Raw genomic sequence first — 18,120 nt, forward strand, 5'->3', positions numbered from 1 at the left:
CCTCTGCCTCCCAAAGTGCTGGAATTACAGATGTGAGCCATTATGTCTGGCCAGATATTTTCTACTGCCCTCCAAAAAGCCTGCGAGTGCTGTGACAGCCCTGGGCTATGTCATCATTACTGTCAAGTCAGGAACATGAAGGCTCTGAGATGTCACCCTGCTGGCAAGCTAACATGTTCATTTGCCAATGCACATACTAACAGGAAACACCGGATCCCGGGCCAGACACAGGCCGGCCTGCTATTCATGGCAAGAGTAGCAGCCCCAGCAACGCTTCATGTCAGTTTCCTGAGCCCTAATTCCACAGGCCAGTGTGGTGAGGACCGGATGGGAGTGGCTGTGGTGCAGCACGGGACTCCAAAATCAGGCAACTGATCTCATGTAGGGCTGCTGGTGACCTGCTCATCCTCCTTGCTGAGGGGAGAGAAAAAGGTGGAGGAGTAGGAGGAGGAGGAGAGAGAGAGACTGACTTGATCTTTACTCTGGAATGCAAGCAAATTTCCTGGGAGATAATGTACGGTCTTTATCTTTGCTGCCTTGGACTGTCCGTGGGGAGGGAGCCCTCCCTCTGTGTCACTGTCCTGGAACACCTCCTTAGAGACACATTCCTAAACTGGCTCTAGAGGCCTTTGTGCAGTAGACCCTGACTCCACAGACACCTGAGACTTTCATGGAGAATTGTCTTCCAGCAATTATTTGGCCTAAGGTTCCCCTTCAAATAAACTGTATTTTCTTCCTGATGTTCATTGTTTAATTAGGATGTAGAGGAGGAATGAGTCTCCGGATTGAATGGAAGTTCTGTCCAGTCCTTGGGGCATACTTTGTTGTCATTTCTCCCCGTGTCTTGCATTTTCTCTGCAGCAATAGGCTGCCTTTGTACTTGGGCCAAGCGCCCTTTGGAGCCAGGATTCCTTGTCACCTAGACCGTGGCTGTTCAACCTAACCCCCTCCACCTCTTCCTCCTCAGGATTTTCATAGCATTTGTCTCGGAGGCATTCTTTGTGGCATATTCATTAGGAAAAAAAGTGAAGTGGAAACTGCTTTTGAAGAGAAGATTCAAGAGCTCGGAGTGGGAATCCAAGACGGAGTAGAGCATCTCCCTGGGTGACCCTCAGACTTAGAGGTGGGCCACACTCAAAGACCCTGCTGTGTTTAACCTTGTTGGTGCCTGGTGGCACCTAGCCTGGCCCCGTGTGCCCGTTGTCAGGGGTCTCTCTAGGTGAGTGCCCTGGGTGTAGCTGGCCACTGACCACCAGACCATGCCTGGGAGGCCACGTGAGGGACTCTGCCGAGGGACCTGACTGCATTTCTGTTATCTCTTCCTCCTTGAAGGGAAGAAGTACAAGATGGGAAGCTCACTGATCACGTGGACCCCAAGGACTGTGGCCTTCTTGAGGATGATGGACACAACAAAAGAAAAGCCTTGAAAGGACTGTCCTGCAGAATCGCATCAAAAAGTGAGTTTCAATCTAATGCAAAACTAGAATTGATCTTCTAAAATAATATAATTTTAAATCTGTAGCTGTTTTAGAAATTGCATACATCACCATTCTGTCTTACAACATTTGGATATATTTTTGCTGTCTTTTATTGAACCAAAATCTTTAGTTTTGATATACTCATCTGTACCGATTATAGTTTGTCTTTATAAAAAGATAAAACATATTTCTACATACACATGTTCCAAAACTATTTGATGTTTTATTCTATTATTGTCTTAGTTTTTGCTTTTTATAAGGTATTTAATCCTTTTAGATTGGTTTTGGTGTGATAAGATCTTTTTTTTTTTTTTTCCACAAAATAGTGAACCAGTTTTCCCACATCATTTAATAAGAAACCTTTTAGTTTACCCACTGATTATTGAAGCGACTTTTATTATATACAAAGTATAATACATAGATGGAAGTTTTAGATTCTGTATTCTTTTCGATCCATGTCTTTGCATTTCCCAGTTCTTTATTATTTTCACTATTTGATCTTCATAGACATTTTGCTTTGAACCAGTTTTATAATTAATGAAAAAGTTGCCAAAATAATACAAAGAGTTCTCATCTGTCTCTCAACTTTTCCTATTTTTAGTGTCTCACAAAAACATACAATTTTCAAGAACAGGAAATTAACACTAGTACAATATTACTAACTAGACTATCTACCTTACTCAAACTTTTTCTACTTCTTCACCAATGTCCTTTTTATTTTTTTTTTTTAAATTTTTTTAAATTATACTTTAAGTTCCAGGGTACATGTGCACAACGTGCAGGTTTATTACATATGTATACATGTGCCATGTTGGTGTGCTGCACCCATGAACTCGTCAGCACCCATCAACTTGTCATTTACATCAGTTATAACTCCCAATGCCATCCCTCCCCATAATAGGCCCAGTGTGTGATGTTCCCCTTCCCATGTCCAAGTGATCTCAGTGTTCAATTCCCACCTATGAGTGAGAACATGCGGTGTTTGGTTTTCTGTTCTTGCAAAAGTTTGCTGAGAATGATGGTTTCCAGCTGCACCCATGTCCCTACAAAGGAGTTCATGTCCCTACAAAGGACACGAACTCATCCTTTTTTATGGCTGCATAGTATTCCATGGTGTATATGTGCCACATTTTCTTAATCCAGTCTGTCACTGATGGACATTTGGGTTGATTCCAAGTCTTTGCTATTGTGAATAGTGCTGCAATAAACATACATGTGCATGTGTCTTTATAGCAGCATGATTTATAATCCTTTGGGTATATACCCAGTAATGTGATGGCTGAGTCATATGGTATTTCTAGTTCCAGATCCTTGAGGAATCGCCATACTGTTTTCCACAATGGTTGAACTAGTTTACAACCCCACCAACAGTGTAAAAGTGTTCCTATTTCTTCACATCCTCTCCAGCACCTATTTCCTGACTTTTTAATGATTGCCATTCTAACTGGTGTGAGACGGTATCTCATTGTGGTTTTGATTTGCATTTCTCTGATGGCCAGTGATGACGAGCATTTTTTCATGTGTCTGTTGGCTGTATGAATGTCTTTTTTTGAGAAATGTCTGTTCATATCCTTTGCCCACTTTTTGATGGGGTTGTTTGTTTTTTACTTGTAAATTTGTTTGAGTTCTTTGTAGGTTCTGGATATTAGCCCTTTGTCAGATGAATAGATTGCAAAAATTTTCTCCCATTCTGTAGGTTGCCTGTTCACTCTGATGGTAGTTTCTTTTGCTGTGCAGAAGCTCTTTAGTTTAATTAGATACCATTTGTCAATTTTGGCTTTTGTTGCCATTGCTTTTGCTGTTTTAGACATGAAGTCCTTACCCATGCCTATGTCCTGAATGGTATTACCTAGGTTTTCTTCTAGAGTTTTTATAGTATTAGGCCTAACATTTAAGTCTCTAATTCATCTTGAATTAATTTTCATATAAGGAGTAAGGAAAGGATCCAGTTTCAGCTTTCTGCTTATGGCTAGCCAGTTTTCCCAGCACCATTTATTAAATAGGGAATCCTTTCCCCATTTCTTGTTTTTCTCAGGTTTGTCAAAGATCAGATAGCTGTAGATGTGTGGTATTATTTCTGAGGGCTCTGTTCTGTTCCATTGGTCTATATCTCTGTTTTGGTACCAGTACCATGCTGTTTTGGTTACTGTAGCCTTGTAGTATACTTTGAAGTCAGGTAGTGTGATGCCTCTAGCTTTATTCTTTTGACTTAGGATTGTCTTGGCAATGCGGGCTCTTTTTTGGTTCCATATGAACTGTAAAGCAGTTTTTTCCAATTCTGTAAAGAAAGTCATTGGTAGTTTGATGGGGATGGCATTGAATCTATAAATTACCTTGGGCAGTATGGCCATTTTCACAATATTGATTCTTCCTATCCATGAGCATGGTATGTTCTTCCATTTGTTTGTGTCCTCTTCTATTTCACTGAGCAGTGGTTTGTAGTTCTCCTTGAAGAGGTCCTTTACATCGCTTGTAAGTTGGATTCCTAGGTATTTTATTCTCTTTGAAGCTGTTGTGAGTGGGAGTTCATTCATGATTTGGCTCTCTGTTTGTCTGTTACTGGTGTATAAGAATGCTTGTGATTTTTGCACATTGATTTTGTATGCTGAGACTTTGCTGAAGTTGCTTATCAGCTTAAGGAGATTTTGGGCTGAGACAATGGGGTTTTCTAAATATACAATCATGTCATCTGCAAACAGGGACAATTTGACTTCTTCTTTTCCTAACTGAATACCCTTTATTTCTTTCTCTTGCCTGATTGCCCTAGCCAAAACGTCCACCACTATGTTGAATAGGAGTGGTGAGAGAGGTCATCCCTGTCTTGTGCCAGTTTTCAAAGGCAATGCTTCCAGTTTTTGCCCATTCAGTATGATATTGGCTATGGGTTTGTCATAAATAGCTCTTATTATTTTGAGATACGTTCCATCAATACCGAATTTATTGAGAGTTTTTAGCATGAAAGGCTGTTGAATTTTGTCAAAGGCCTTTTCTGCATCTATTGAGATAATCATGTGGTTTTTGTTTTTGGTTCTGTTTATATGCTGGATTATGTTTATTGATTTGCATATGTTGAACCAGCCTTGCATCCCAGAGATGAAGCCCACTTGATTATGGTGGATAAGCTTTTTGATGTGCTGCTGGATTCGGTTTGCCAGTATTTTATTGAGGATTTTTGTATCGATGTTCATCAGGGATATTGATCTAAAAGTCTCTTTTTTTGTTGTGTCTCTGCCAGGCTTTGGTATCAGGATGATATTGGCCTCATACAATGAGTTAGGGAGGATTCCCTCTTTTTCTATTGATTGGAATAGTTTCAGAAGGAATGGTACCAACTCCTCCTTGTACCTCTGGTAGAATTTGGCTGTGAATCTGTCTGGTCCTGAACATTTTTTGGTTGGTAGGCTGTTAATTATTACCTCATTTCAGAGCCTGCTATTGGTGTATTCGGGGATTCAGCTTCTTCCTGGTTTAGTCTTGGGAGAGTGTAAGTGTCCAGGAAATTATCCATGTCTTCTAGGTTTTCTAGTTTATTTGCGTAGAGGTGTTTATGGTATTCTCTGATGGTAGTTTGTATTTCTGTGGGGTCGGTGGTGATATCCCCTTTATCATTTTTTATTGCATCTATTTGATTCTTCTCTCTTTTCTTCTTTATTAGTCTTGCTAGCGGTCTATCAATTTTGTTGATCTTTTCAAAAAACCAGCTCCTGGATTCATTGATTTTTTGGAGGGTTTTTTGTGTCTCTACCTCCTACAGTTCTGCTCTGATCTTAGTTATTTCTTGCCTTCTGCTAGCTTTTGAATGTGTTTGCTCTTGCTTCTCTAGTTCTTTTAATTGTGATGTTAGGGTGTCAATTTTAGATCTTTCCAGCTTTCTCTTGTGGGCATTTAGTGCTATAAATTTCCCTCTACACACTGCTTTAAATGTGTCCCAGAGATTCTGGTATGTTGTATCTTTGTTCTCATTGGTTTCAAAGAACATCTTTATTTCTGCCTTCATTTCATTATGTACCCAGGAGTCACTCAGGAGCAGGTTGTTCAGTTTCCATGTAGTTGAGTGGTTTTGATTGAGTTTCTTAGTCCTGAGTTCTAGTTTGATTACACTGTGGTCTGAGAGACAGTTTGTTATACTTTCTGTTCTTTTACATTTGCTGAGGAGTGCTTTACTTCCAGTTATGTGGTCAATTTTGGAATAAGTGTGATGTGGTGCTGAGAAGAATGTATATTCTGTTGATTTGGGGTGGAGAGTTCTGTAGATGTCTATTAGGTCTGCTTGGTGCAGAGTTGAGTTCAATTCCTGGATATCCTTGTTAACTTTCTGTCTCGTTGATCTGTCTAATGTTGACAGTGCGGTGAAGTCTCCCACTATTATTGTATGGGAGTCTAAGTCTCTTTGTAAGTCTCTAAGGACTTGCTTTATGAATCTGGGTGCTCCTGTATTGGGTGCATATATATTTAGGATAGTTAGCTCTTCCTGTTGAATTGATCCCTTTACCATTATGTAATGGCCTTCTTTGTCTCTTTTGATCTTTGATGGTTTAAAGTCTGTTTTATCAGAGACTAGGATTGCAACCCCTGCGTTTTTTTGTTCTCCATTTGCTTGGTAGATCTTCCTCCATCTGTTTATTTTGAGCCTATGTGTGTCTTTGCATGTGAGATAGGTCTCCTGAATACAGCAAACTGATGGGTCTTGACTCTTTATCCAATTTGCCAGTCTGTGTCTTTTAATTGGAGCATTTAGTCCATTTACATTTAAGGTTAATATTGTTATGTGTGAACTTGATCCTGTCATTGTGATATTAGCTGGTTATTTTTCTCGTTAGTTGATGCAATTTCTTCCTAGCATTGATGGTCTTTACATTTTGGTATGTTTTTGCAATGGCTGGTACCAGTTGTTCCTTTCCATGTTTAGTGCTTCCTTCAGGGTCTCTTGTAGGGCAGGCCTGGTGGTGACAAAATCTCTAAGCATTTGCTTGTCTGTAAAGGATTTTATTTCTCCTTCACTGATGAAACTTAGTTTGGCTGGATATGATATTCTGGGTTTAAAATTCTTTTCTTTAAGAATGTTGAATATTGGCCCTCACTCTCTTCTGGCTTGTAGAGTTACTGCCGAGAGATCTGCCGTTAGTCTGGTGGGCTTCCCTTTGTGGGTAACCCGACCTTTCTTTCTGGCTGCCCTTAACATTTTTTCCTTCATTTCAACTTTGGTGAATCTGACAATTATGAGTCTTGGAGTTGCTCTTCTCGAAGAGTATCTTGTGACATTCTCTGTATTTCCTGAATTTGAATGTTGGCCTGCCTTACTAGGTTGGGGAAGTTCTCCTGGATGATGTCCTGAAGAGTGTTTTCCGACTTGGTTCCATTTTCCGCCTCACTTTCAGGCACACCAATCAGACGTAGATTTGGTCTTTGCACATAATCCCATATTTCTTGGAGGCTTTGTTCATTTCTTTTTCCTCTTTTTTCTCTAGACGTCTCTTCTCGCCTCATTTCATTCATTTGATCTTCAATCATTGATACTCTTTCTCCCAGTTGATCGAGTTGGTTACTGAAGCTTGTGCATTTGTCACGTATTTCTCGTGTCATGGTTTTTATCTCTGTCAGTTCGTTTATGGCCTTCTCTGCATTGATTATTCTAGTTATCCATTCTTCCATTCTTTTTTCAAGATTTTTAGTTTCTTTGCGCTGGGTACATAGTTCCTCCTTTAGCTCTGAGAAGTTTGATCGGCTGAAGCCTTCTTCTCTCAACTCGTCAAAGTCATTCTCCGTCCAGCTTTGATCCGTTGCTGGCAATGAGCTGCGTTCCTTTGGAGGGGGAGATGTGCTCCGATTTTTTGAATTTCCAGCTTTTCTGCCCTGCTTTTTCCCCATCTTTGTGGTTTTATCTGCCTTTGGTCTTTGATGATGCTGACGTACTGATGGGGATTTGGTGTGGGTGTCCTTTCTGTTTGTTAGTTTTCCTTCTAACAGTCAGGACCCTCAGCTGTAGGTCTGTTGGAGATTGCTTGAGGTCCACTCCAGACCCTGTTTGCCTGGGTATCAGTAGCAGAGGCTGCAGAAGATAGAATATTGCTGAAAAACGAGTGTTGCTGTCTGATTCTTGCTCTGGAAGCTTCGTCTCAGGGGTGTACCCAGCTGTGTGAGGTGTGAGGTGTCCGTCTGCACTTAGTGGGTGATGTCTCCCAGTTAAGCTACTCAGGGGTCAGGGACCCACTTGAGCAGGCAGTCTGTCCGTTCTCAGATCTCAGCCTCCATGCTGGGAGATCCACTGCTCTCTTCAAAGCTGTCAGACAGGGTTATTTACATCTGTAGAGGTTTTTCCTGCTTTTTGTTTAGCTCTGCCTTGTCCCCAGAGGTGAAGTCTACAGACAGGCAATCCTCCTTTAGCTGTGGTGGGCTCCACCCAGTTCGAGCTTCCCAGGCTGTTTTGTTTACCTACGTAAGCCTCAGCAATGGCGGGTGCCCCTCCCCCAGCCTCGCTGCTGCCTTGCAGTTAGATCTCAGACTGCTGTGCTAGCAATGAGGAAGGCTCCGTGGGCGTGGGACCCTCCGGGCCAGGTGTGGGATATAATCTCCTGGCGTGCCATTTGCTGAGACCTTTGGTAAAGCACAGTATTAGGGTGGGAGTTACCCGATTTTCCAGGTGTTGTGTGTCTCAGTTTCCCTTGGCTAGGAAAAGGGATTCCCTTCCCCCTTGTGCTTCCCAGGTGAGGGCGATGCCTCGCCCTGCTTCAGCTCTCGCTGGTCGGGCTGCACCAGCTGACCAGCACCGATTGTCCGGCACTCCCCAGTGAGATGAACCCGGTACCTCAGTTGAAATTGCAGACATCACCCGTCTTCTGTGTCACTCGCTTTGGGAGCTAGAGGCTGGAGCTGTTCCTTTTCAGCCATCTTGCTCTGACTCTTTTTCCTATTTTTAATTCTTTTTATTTTGTTTTACCTTTTAAATTTTTTTATGATTAAATGAGACGCAGACACACTTTTTAACCTAGGCCTATACAAGGTCAAGATCATCATTATCACTGGCTTCCACCTGCATAGCTTGTCCCACTGGAAAACCTACAATATCACCAGGCAATAGAAATATTTCACCTCCTTTGTAATCTTATGGGACCACTGTCTTATTGGCTGTCCACTTTTTACTGAAACATCATTGTGCAGCACATGACTGTATTATGTAATATATGTTGCATCCCTTTTTTGGACTTCAAGTGGAAAAGTGCAATTTAATCACGTAGCTTGCATCATGACCTGTTGTTCTATGTGGAGCGCTCACTAGTTTTATTCGCCCCTATGTATCACTGTCATGCATAACTCACATCCTCTTGCCCTCAAAACACTCAGAAGAAGAAACTGTCTTCATCTTTATATTTAAATGTAGGAATGTTAAGATTACAACTTCTTTTCTTTTCTTTTCTCTTTTCCCTCTTTTCTCTTTTCTCTCTTTTCCTTTCCTTTCCTTTCCTCTCTTTCTTTTCCTTCTTTCCTCCTTCATTTTTGACAAGAAATAATTGTATATATTATGGGGTACACTGTGATGTTCTGATATATATATATACTTTCTGAAATGATTAAATCAAGCTAATTAATATATTCATCAAATCTATCATTTTACATGGTGTGAACATGTAAAATCTGCTCTTTTAGCAATTTTGAAATGTAAATTACCCTCGTATTCACTGTAGTCACTATGCTGTATAATAAATCTCAAAAACTTATTTATTCTGTCTAGCTGAAATTTTGTACCCTTTGACCAACATCTCCCCATTTCCCTTCTCTACCCTGCCTCTGATAGCCATCATTGTACTCTACTTTTATGAGTTCAACTTCTGTAGATTTTATATATAGGTGAGATCATGGAGTATTTGTGTTTCTGTACCTGGTTTACTTCACTCGGCGTAATGTCGTCCAGGTTTGTCAGTTGATATGGTGTGGCTGTGTCCCTACCCAATTCTCATCTTGAATTGTAGGAGGGACTCAGTGGGAGGTAATTTAATCATAGGCGTGGTTACTCCCATGCTGCTGTTCTAGTAACAGTGAGTGAGTTCTCATGAGATCTAATGGTTTTATAAGGGGCTTTCCCCCTTTTGCCCTGCTCTTCTCCTTCCTGGCACCATGTGAAGAAAGGTTTACTCCCCCTTCCACCACGATTGTAAGTTTCCTTTATAAATTGCCGAGTCTCAGGTATATCTTTATTAGTAGTCTGAGAATGGACTAATACACCCATGTTGTTGTAAATGACAAGAATTTTTTTTCCTTTTAAGGCTGAATAGTATTTCACTGTTTGTGTTACCACATTTTCTTTATCCATTCATTGTTTGTTGGACACTTACGTTGATTCAATGTATTGGCTATTGTGAATAATGCTGCAGTGAACATGGGAGTACAGATATCTTTTTGAAATATTCATTTCAAGTCCTTTGGATGTATACTCAGAAGTGGGATTATTGGACCAAATGATAGTTCTATTTTTAGTTTTTTGAGAAATCTCCATACTGTTTTATACGATGGCTAGACGAATTTACACTCCCACCAAATGTGTATAGGAGTTTTCTGTTTCCCCACGTCCTCACCAACACTTGCTATCTTTGCTATTTTTTTGGTAATAGCTACTTTAGCAGGTGTGAGGTGATATATCATTGTGGTTTTAATTTTTATTTCCCTGATAATAAGTGATTTTGAGCATTTTGTTCGTATATATGTTGGCTATTTTTATGTCCTTTGAGAAATACATATTTATATCATTTACACCTTTTCAGTTGGGTTTTTCCTTGCTACTGAGTTGTTTGATCTGCTTTCCTACCTTCATCCCTCCTTCTTTCCTTCCTTTTTATCTTCCTCTCTGTTCTTTTTTGCTGCTGCTATGTATTTGCATAATATACATATTTCATTATTTTAATTTTAACACTCTGAGTCTTGGTAGCCAGTATGTTGTTGACCAGTGTTCATGTTTGTATAACCTAAGTTTTTAAAATATCCCAGTGCTTATATCTTCCTATTAAGTTCTTTTGTCCTGCACTTATCTCTCTTTGGTGTCCACCCAACTCCCAGCTATCATGTTTAGATTTTATTCGGATTATTACACATAGTCGTTCTTTTTAAAAATTTTTCCTTGTGTTTATTCTTTTTTTTTTTTTTTTTTTTTTTTTTTGAGACGGAGTCTCGCTCTGTCGCCCAGGCTGGAGTGCAGTGGCGCGATCTCGGCTCACTGCAAGCTCCGCCTCCCGGGTTCACGCCATTCTCCTGCCTCAGCCTCCCGAGTAGCTGTTACCCAGGATTTTTAAAGACCATGTATCAGTGGTTGTTCAGCCTGTCTCTATCCAACCTTTTTCTCTCCTTCCTCATGGCTACTCAGGTTAAGACCACATTCACCAGTATTTTTCCTGGCTAAGTGTGACCACGTGAGTAAATGTCAGCCAACCCGATAATTAGAAGGGCAACCTTGTTAAAATTAACTTCTGACCTGGATTTCCACTGTTTCATTTTGGTGTCTGGAAATGATGACAGTCAGACAAACCACGAAAGCCTGGAACCCTAGAATAATTTGTAGAAAAAAAGACATTTTCTTATTCTGAACATTTTTTATGGTTAAGAGAGAAGCATTATTTTCATTATAATAATCAATAAAAAATCTTCCCTTTGCTTCAAAGAGTGAGACACTGTCTCTATCTTCCAAAGCTTTTTGCTATAAAAACATTCAAAAAAAAAATCTGAACAAAGGTGATCATTGGCTCTGCTCTATAAGATGTGCAGAAATGAGAGATGCCAATTTTCTACCTTGTAGATTTCTCCACATCATTCTTACACATAGACACAATAAATGTGTCTAGTCTCAAAGCAAATTGGGAATGTAGTATACATTGCCAAAATTCTTATATTAATTAGGAAACAATAGATTTAAAAACAGATTTTTGACATCAAGGGCAATGATATTCTATAACTTTTTTCAAGAGTCCTTTACATTTCTACTAGAATAATTTAGAACACCCTCCCCACACGCAAACACACATTACGGTAATCAGTAGTAAATATACTGATTCTCCTTGTTAACAAATGTTAGGATTGCATTTTGAAGTTAGTTTGGTGTTGTGACTAAGTGTTAGTACTTTGTAGAGAACTACCAGTTTTCTCATCACTAACTTAGTGAGTACTCTGTCTGCAAGCTGTTTATCTTATTCTAAAATAAAATGTAAAGATTCCTGAAACTTGGAAATATCTATGATTAAAAGTCATAAAAGTCAAAGTCAAATGTTTAAGAGATGTAAAAAATGAAGTGCATAATTATCTACCTATTGAGAGAGAAAGAGAGATATGTCTGAACAAATATCCCTAATAGAGTGATAAATGAAAATAAGTTAGTTGCAAAGGTAGGATTTTATTTTTTGTTAAAAATAAAAAAAAATTTAAATACCTATATACTTGCATGTAACTTTTAAAAATAAAATGTACTTCCTTTAATAAAAAAGTTACCTGAATTAGGAAAAATATTAGGTTGCTACTTTAATAATAATAGTAAAAATAAACATTTGAAATATTCTTACAATGAAGAATATAATAATTTAACATTTATCAAATACACAGATTACTCATGTTCAAATATAGGTCAAAATATTTTTGTCATTCAGAATACTAAATGTAATTTTTTAATCTCAGCATTTCTTTTGTTTATTAGAAGAAAGCAAATGGCTAGTACACTGGGGGAAAAAAAATCCCTGTAATCTTTATTTGGATAAAAGATTTAAGTCCCTCATATATTTTGACAGACTAGTGATATTAGCAACCGAAGTAGCACCACTCTAGAAAATGGATGACTACAGTTGGAGCAAATGAAAAAGATTTTGCCAGAGGCAAAATGCAACATGTTTTCATCAGCAGTCATAGTTCCACCAGGGCCATTGGTGAAACTCCATGGTATTACATGAGTTGTTAATACAATAACATATGTTAAGTACTTACAAAATGCTTACCCTTAATTGGGATGAGTTTAGTCTGAAGACAGAACATAATTTATTTAATATTATTTCACTTGTCACAATTAAATAAATACATTGACTAAATATGTGATAATTTGTAATCCATTCCTTTTGAGTTCTTTCTAAGGTACATAATAAATACTTTAGGGTTTTGATAATATAGTCATTACATCTATTCAGTTTTTCTCTCTTTATAATTTTTATTCAAGAGAGTATTTATAATGATACGTAAGTAATAATAAATAGACAATGTAAATAAATCTGTGATAACAGCATTGTCTTTTTAAAATTTAGCCTGGGTGTCCATTTGAAATTTCTGTGTCATCGGACGTCTGTTTTTTCACACTACAAAAAGCCAAACAACAAACACTCTTATCTTTTCACAATTCTTTTTATTTCTAAAAAAGTATTTTTAGTTTCTCTTCCACATTCAGTTTGCTTTTGAGATAAGCGAGGATAGAGGGAGAGCTTGTTTGCAATGCACTGTACCGTTGGTGGATAATTTCCTCTTATATTGTACTTACCATTTTTTGTTTACTCATTTGGAAAAATGACCTAGAGAACAAAGTAAGCTTCTCATTCCAATATTCAATATTTGTAGTATTTAAAATTTGTTTATGTAAATATATCAACCAAATTTAAAGAGAATAAAGAAGAAACACACATTTTGTAAAAGGGTCTTAAATGTAATATATGTATATTTTAAAACAGTTTCCTATTGGGAAGCATAATTCTATGGACCTTTTGTTTTCCAACAAGGTATTGGTTAAGATATCACTGGGGCTTTTCAGTAATGAGCTAGCTGAATGCTTCCACAGGTACATTCAACTATTTGACCCACCTTGACTGTTGCCTCCAGACTAACAAATTTAACAAAAAATTTAATCAGTAAGCAGAGTAGTTTTGTGTATTATAATTAGTTTATACTAGTCTTTAAATATATCCACTTCCTACCAAATTCACTGCTCTGTATTAGTTGGCATATCACTAAATACTACTGTAAATCTTACAAATAATGCTGTTATGTTGAAGAAATTATTGTCTCATGTTTTCTGGGTACAGCATCAAGAATACTTTTGTATCAGATAAAGTGAAAAAGAAAGGAGTCTTAAAATATTAATAAAAATGCACAAATAGTCAAGTAAAAATGAGGAAAACGAGTCTCACATTTCCAAATATAGGGTTCATCTATATCTGTAGGCATAACCTCAGCTAGAATCCATACAGTCTTAGATTTCAAGTAACCTGGCAGGCTCTTGAATATCTGGAGACATCCTGATTTGTTTTAGATTATTTCTATATAAAGTTTTAAAAATAAGGTAAATCAGCTTAAAAGTGAATATATTTTGATTTTAAAGTTCGTAAATGTAATAAATATTCCTTGTGATTCATTATTTTTATGTACTAGTTTGAAAATTAAAAAAATAGTAAGTGTAATGTATTTAGATTTTACATGTCTTAATGTGAACTAAAAGTTTGGCTTTAGATCCTTTTAATTTTCTTTTCTTTTTTAGAGCAAGCTGAATAGAAACAACTTTGTCTTTGTTCATGAAACCCCACCCAATTATCATTCTTCCTTGAGATTAATTAGAGAATTCTGTATGATATTTGACAATGAGAATTTTCCTATCAATTTTTATATTGTTTATTAAAATTTTGGAAAGGTAGTATGATAATGACTCACTTAGAAACTTAATCATTAATTTACACTTTTCATTTAACAAACTAAAATGCACACTGCCTTTTTTACTGAGAATATAGAAGGCTCTGGCGCTCAAGGAAGTTCTAACCACATGGGATGGGGCATAAATTCTAATAAGTCATCTTTTACACAATAGGCTGTAGTTAGTGTTTACTATTTTGTAATATCTCTTGAAACTGTAAGGCATGCAGTGACACCCTAATTTGATGTGTGGTGTGTGGTTAATCCATCAACTCAACATGCTTATGAATTTGTATCTTCAGTTTCTAACTCTCAAACTAGTACCTATAGTATAATGAATCACAAGAAATATTTATTACATGTATGGACTTTAAGCTGATTTACCTTAATCACTTTTAAGCTGATTTACTTTACTTTAAAAATTTTACATAGATATAATCTAAAATAAATCGGGATGTCTCCAGAAATTGAAGAGCCTACCAAATTACTTGAAATCTAAGTCTATATTGATTCTAGCTAAAATTATGCCTTTAGATATAGATTAACCCTATATTTGGTCATTTATGAAATCAATTTATGATATCATAAATGTCACACAGTTCTTGAGTGACAACAGTAGGACCCAAACTGAAGCCCTTCAAATACAGAAGTGGCACATTTTGTTAAACAAAATATTAAAATTGTATTCTTCCCTGCATTTTCAGTGGTTGATGCTAGTCAATCTTACTGATTTCACTAAATTAAAGAAGAAAAAATACATTGTTTTTATTCTATTAATCCTTCCAGTTTCTGCTTATATTCCAAGTATATTTCTCATAATTCTCCACAGGGTTACTTTCAGAAGTACATTTTCAGGCCCTGGTAATTATTGTTTTGAAGTCCATACTGCTATTCATCCCTGGCATAAAATAAAAAACTGAAATGAGCCACAGCTTTTTCATTGAATCATTTTAATAGACTGTGGTTTTAATTTCTATAGGTGTGAAGCCTAAGGAATTAAAAGAAGAAGTATTCTCATTCTTTACTAATATTTCATAGTCTGTCTTACATGTAGACAGTATGTGTCTAGGACTTGATATTTTCAAAATCTGCTCAGCATTGGTGTGCAGTCACTGGCTACTGTGATTTTTTAGACATCTCTCATATAGAAAACATGCTCTTAGATGTAAAGAGTCAGAGAGAAGGCCGAGATTTTTAAGACTTCAGTCAAGTTGGGTGTCTGTACACATGTGTGTGCATTTACTGTGTAAATAAGAGCACATGTCTACTGAGTTACTTTAGTGAGAAGGGGAAATACGTATCTGTATGTGTGTATATATACATGCACACACACATATGTATACACACACACATATAAATATCCTTGTGCTTTTTTTTAACAAAATTGCCTCAAATTTTTATTAGCAAGAAAAATATATAGGAAATATCTATGTTTCAAAGGACGAAAAAGACAAAAAATATGTCTAAGGAAGCATAATATATGAGGTTTTTTCTTTCACTAAAGGAGATAGGTCTTTAAATATTACATTCTGGGGAACCATTTATATTTTCTATTTTGTTAGTGCAATAAAAAAGGAACAAGATCCTGATAGTTACATCACTTTATTTTCACGAGGCTCCCTAACTTAGCAAGCCCTTTTAGTGACTAAGCATCGAGGTGATTGAGCAGACTGCTGGCATGAAGGTGACCTAGGTTCTGGAGGAATTTCAAGGCTCCGTTTCATGGGCAACTGGAGACAACGAAGATTGCCGTGTTAACGTAATTGATATTCAAGTGAGTAGGTATATTCACAGCTTTTACAAGGGTATTATGGGCTGTTAGACTGTAGAAGAATTCAGCCTGAGAGAGTAGAATGTTGTTATCAGGAGGTAGAGACAGCCTGGATTTACGTGAGGTCCATACATAAATAAATAAGGTCCAAAGCAGCCCAGATTCCTGAAGCCAATGCATGAGTTCTTGTCATGTATATACTATATCCTGTATTTTATGTTTCAACACCCTCTGCAAACATCACATGCAGGCTGCATACATTGAGTCTGATTTCCCTTGCTGATTGTATTTCCTCTTGGTAGTAAATCAGACACTCAGGGAGTTATTTGCTTTTCATATGAGGCTACATCATATTGAAATGACTAAGACTATCAAGTCACATCAGAGCAAATCAGCAGAACACAGAGGCTCTGGGAGTACAGGTAAAATACGGAAAAGATCAGGCTGTGCTCCTTTCTAATCTGGTTTTTTCACTCTGTCCTTCTCTGTGTCTGTCATAGTGTACTGCTCAAGATTAACGTTAAATAAATAGGTTTTGGACTGATTGAATAGATATTAAACAAATTCATGAAGAATGAAGGAATGAATAAATACATGAATAAGTTCTTCCTTCTGTGTGGATGCAACCCTGGAAATCATAATTCTGATGCATAAGAAATATAACACGCTGAAGATCTTATTGAACCTAGGATGGCTTCATATATATGAGGTATGGAATAGAACAATTTTCCTTTCTGTCATTCAGATTTCTATTCGATCCATGTAGGTCTTATTGGCAAGCTAAGAAACTATCAATATAACTGTTGTTAAGTTGATCAACAGCATTATTAAAATGTCAGTATTGATATACATTCTAATGAAGGACAGGTACCATAAAGGGCAGGCAAGCTTTATTCATAAAAACTTGAAGTCCCTTGGAAATGTTAGGGAAATGTGTGTGTGTGTGTGTGTGTGTGTGTGTGTGTGTGTGTACACAGACACCAAACTTCAAATTGGGAAAATAGCTGCCTTGGCCCTTTTTTGGCTTAAACAGGTCAGTGTTTAAAAAGTGATTTCTCAATGCTCACATCTGAATTATTCTCACGAATGTGTGCATCCCAGAAACAGCCCAATAAGCCTGCTACATAGGGACCTTATGTGGTTGTGTATTTTGTTGAAATATTTTAACAACTAAGTCACACGGAAATATTCTGTGGGATTTATTGTTAACAAACATTTACATAAACAGCAAATGAAAAAAATCAAGGTTTAAAGTGAGCAGATTCGTATTTACAGTGTGATTTTTAAGGATTGTCTATATTCAAATTTTATTTTCGTGAACGCTTATATTCTAAGAGCAGTACAATTAGCCTATTACGTAGGGCCCTAATCTTGTTAGTATAGTGTTGTTGAAATACTTTCTTCAGCTTTTGCCTTAACAAATCCAAAGATGGAAGATGATGACTATCTGGAATATTCAACATGATGTGAAAAAATTCATTCCACATATCCAAATGAGGAAGCCTGAAAAAGACAAAGCATAAATAATGGCTAAAATGTAGCCTTCAATATGCAGGATAACCCTACCCCTGCATCTGCCTTCCACAGGCGTGGACAGTTTAGTGTAACAACTCTCAGCTAAACACAATACAATGCAGCAAGGATGGAAACACTGTATCTATTACATATGAGAGAGATTCAAGAGCCAATTGAACGTCTTATACATCTTGTTCCAAAAAACAATATAAGTAATCTTTTAGCAATACTGCAAGTCAAAACATTTTCTCTCTCTCTCTTTAAATAAAAACCCAAACTGTCTGCTTCTGGCTAGCCATACATACAATACTGCCAGAATTGGATAATCTGGCCAAATGCTTCTGTCAAGCCTAATTGCACATGCACCAGGACCAGGTAGACAGGCTGGACTGCCCAGGAGAGAGCCCAGAGTTAAGAGTTCCAACTACTAAAATTGTTAAAATTAACTGCAGAAACTCCAGAACGTGGAGATAAGGCTTTGGAGAGAAAGTAGAATGTAACGGAATTGTGCTCCAGACAGGAAATGCCATCAGGTCTGCTGAGGGTTAACTTCCAGCTCTTCTTCACACTGGTGGTCAGAGATGTAACTATCTGCTCCTTCAATTTTGAGCCAAAGATGGAATAAAGTATTTGCCAAACACGAGGTTCATTATGCAGAATAAAGAATAGTTGTTATAAGCTTTCCTCCAGGGCCTGAACCTCACCTTATTTATGTACAGTATA

The 18,120-nt window shown here is 37.4% G+C and overlaps 3 protein-coding genes across 8 annotated transcripts in view; 2 read left to right on the forward strand and 1 right to left on the reverse strand.

Moving 5' to 3' along the window:
• MTLN (mitoregulin) overlaps window positions 1-18,120 on the forward strand; it is a 1,146,577-nt gene that overhangs the window by 1,037,631 nt on the left and 90,826 nt on the right. The gene's annotated exons all lie outside the window — the stretch shown is intronic.
• Window positions 1-18,120, forward strand: part of NPHP1 (nephrocystin 1) — a 364,586-nt gene that overhangs the window by 182,524 nt on the left and 163,942 nt on the right. The window lies entirely within an intron of this gene.
• BUB1 (BUB1 mitotic checkpoint serine/threonine kinase) overlaps window positions 17,060-18,120 on the reverse strand; it is a 40,990-nt gene continuing 39,929 nt past the window's right edge. Inside the window, exon 25 of the mRNA XM_050753005.1 lies at window positions 17,060-17,385. Within this exon, the coding sequence (XP_050608962.1) occupies window positions 17,190-17,385 (196 nt within the window). The 3' untranslated portion in view covers window positions 17,060-17,189. The remainder of the gene's footprint in view (window positions 17,386-18,120) is intronic.

This window comes from Macaca thibetana, chromosome 13 (genome assembly GCF_024542745.1).
Source record: "Macaca thibetana thibetana isolate TM-01 chromosome 13, ASM2454274v1, whole genome shotgun sequence".
Lineage (NCBI taxonomy): Eukaryota > Metazoa > Chordata > Mammalia > Primates > Cercopithecidae > Macaca > Macaca thibetana.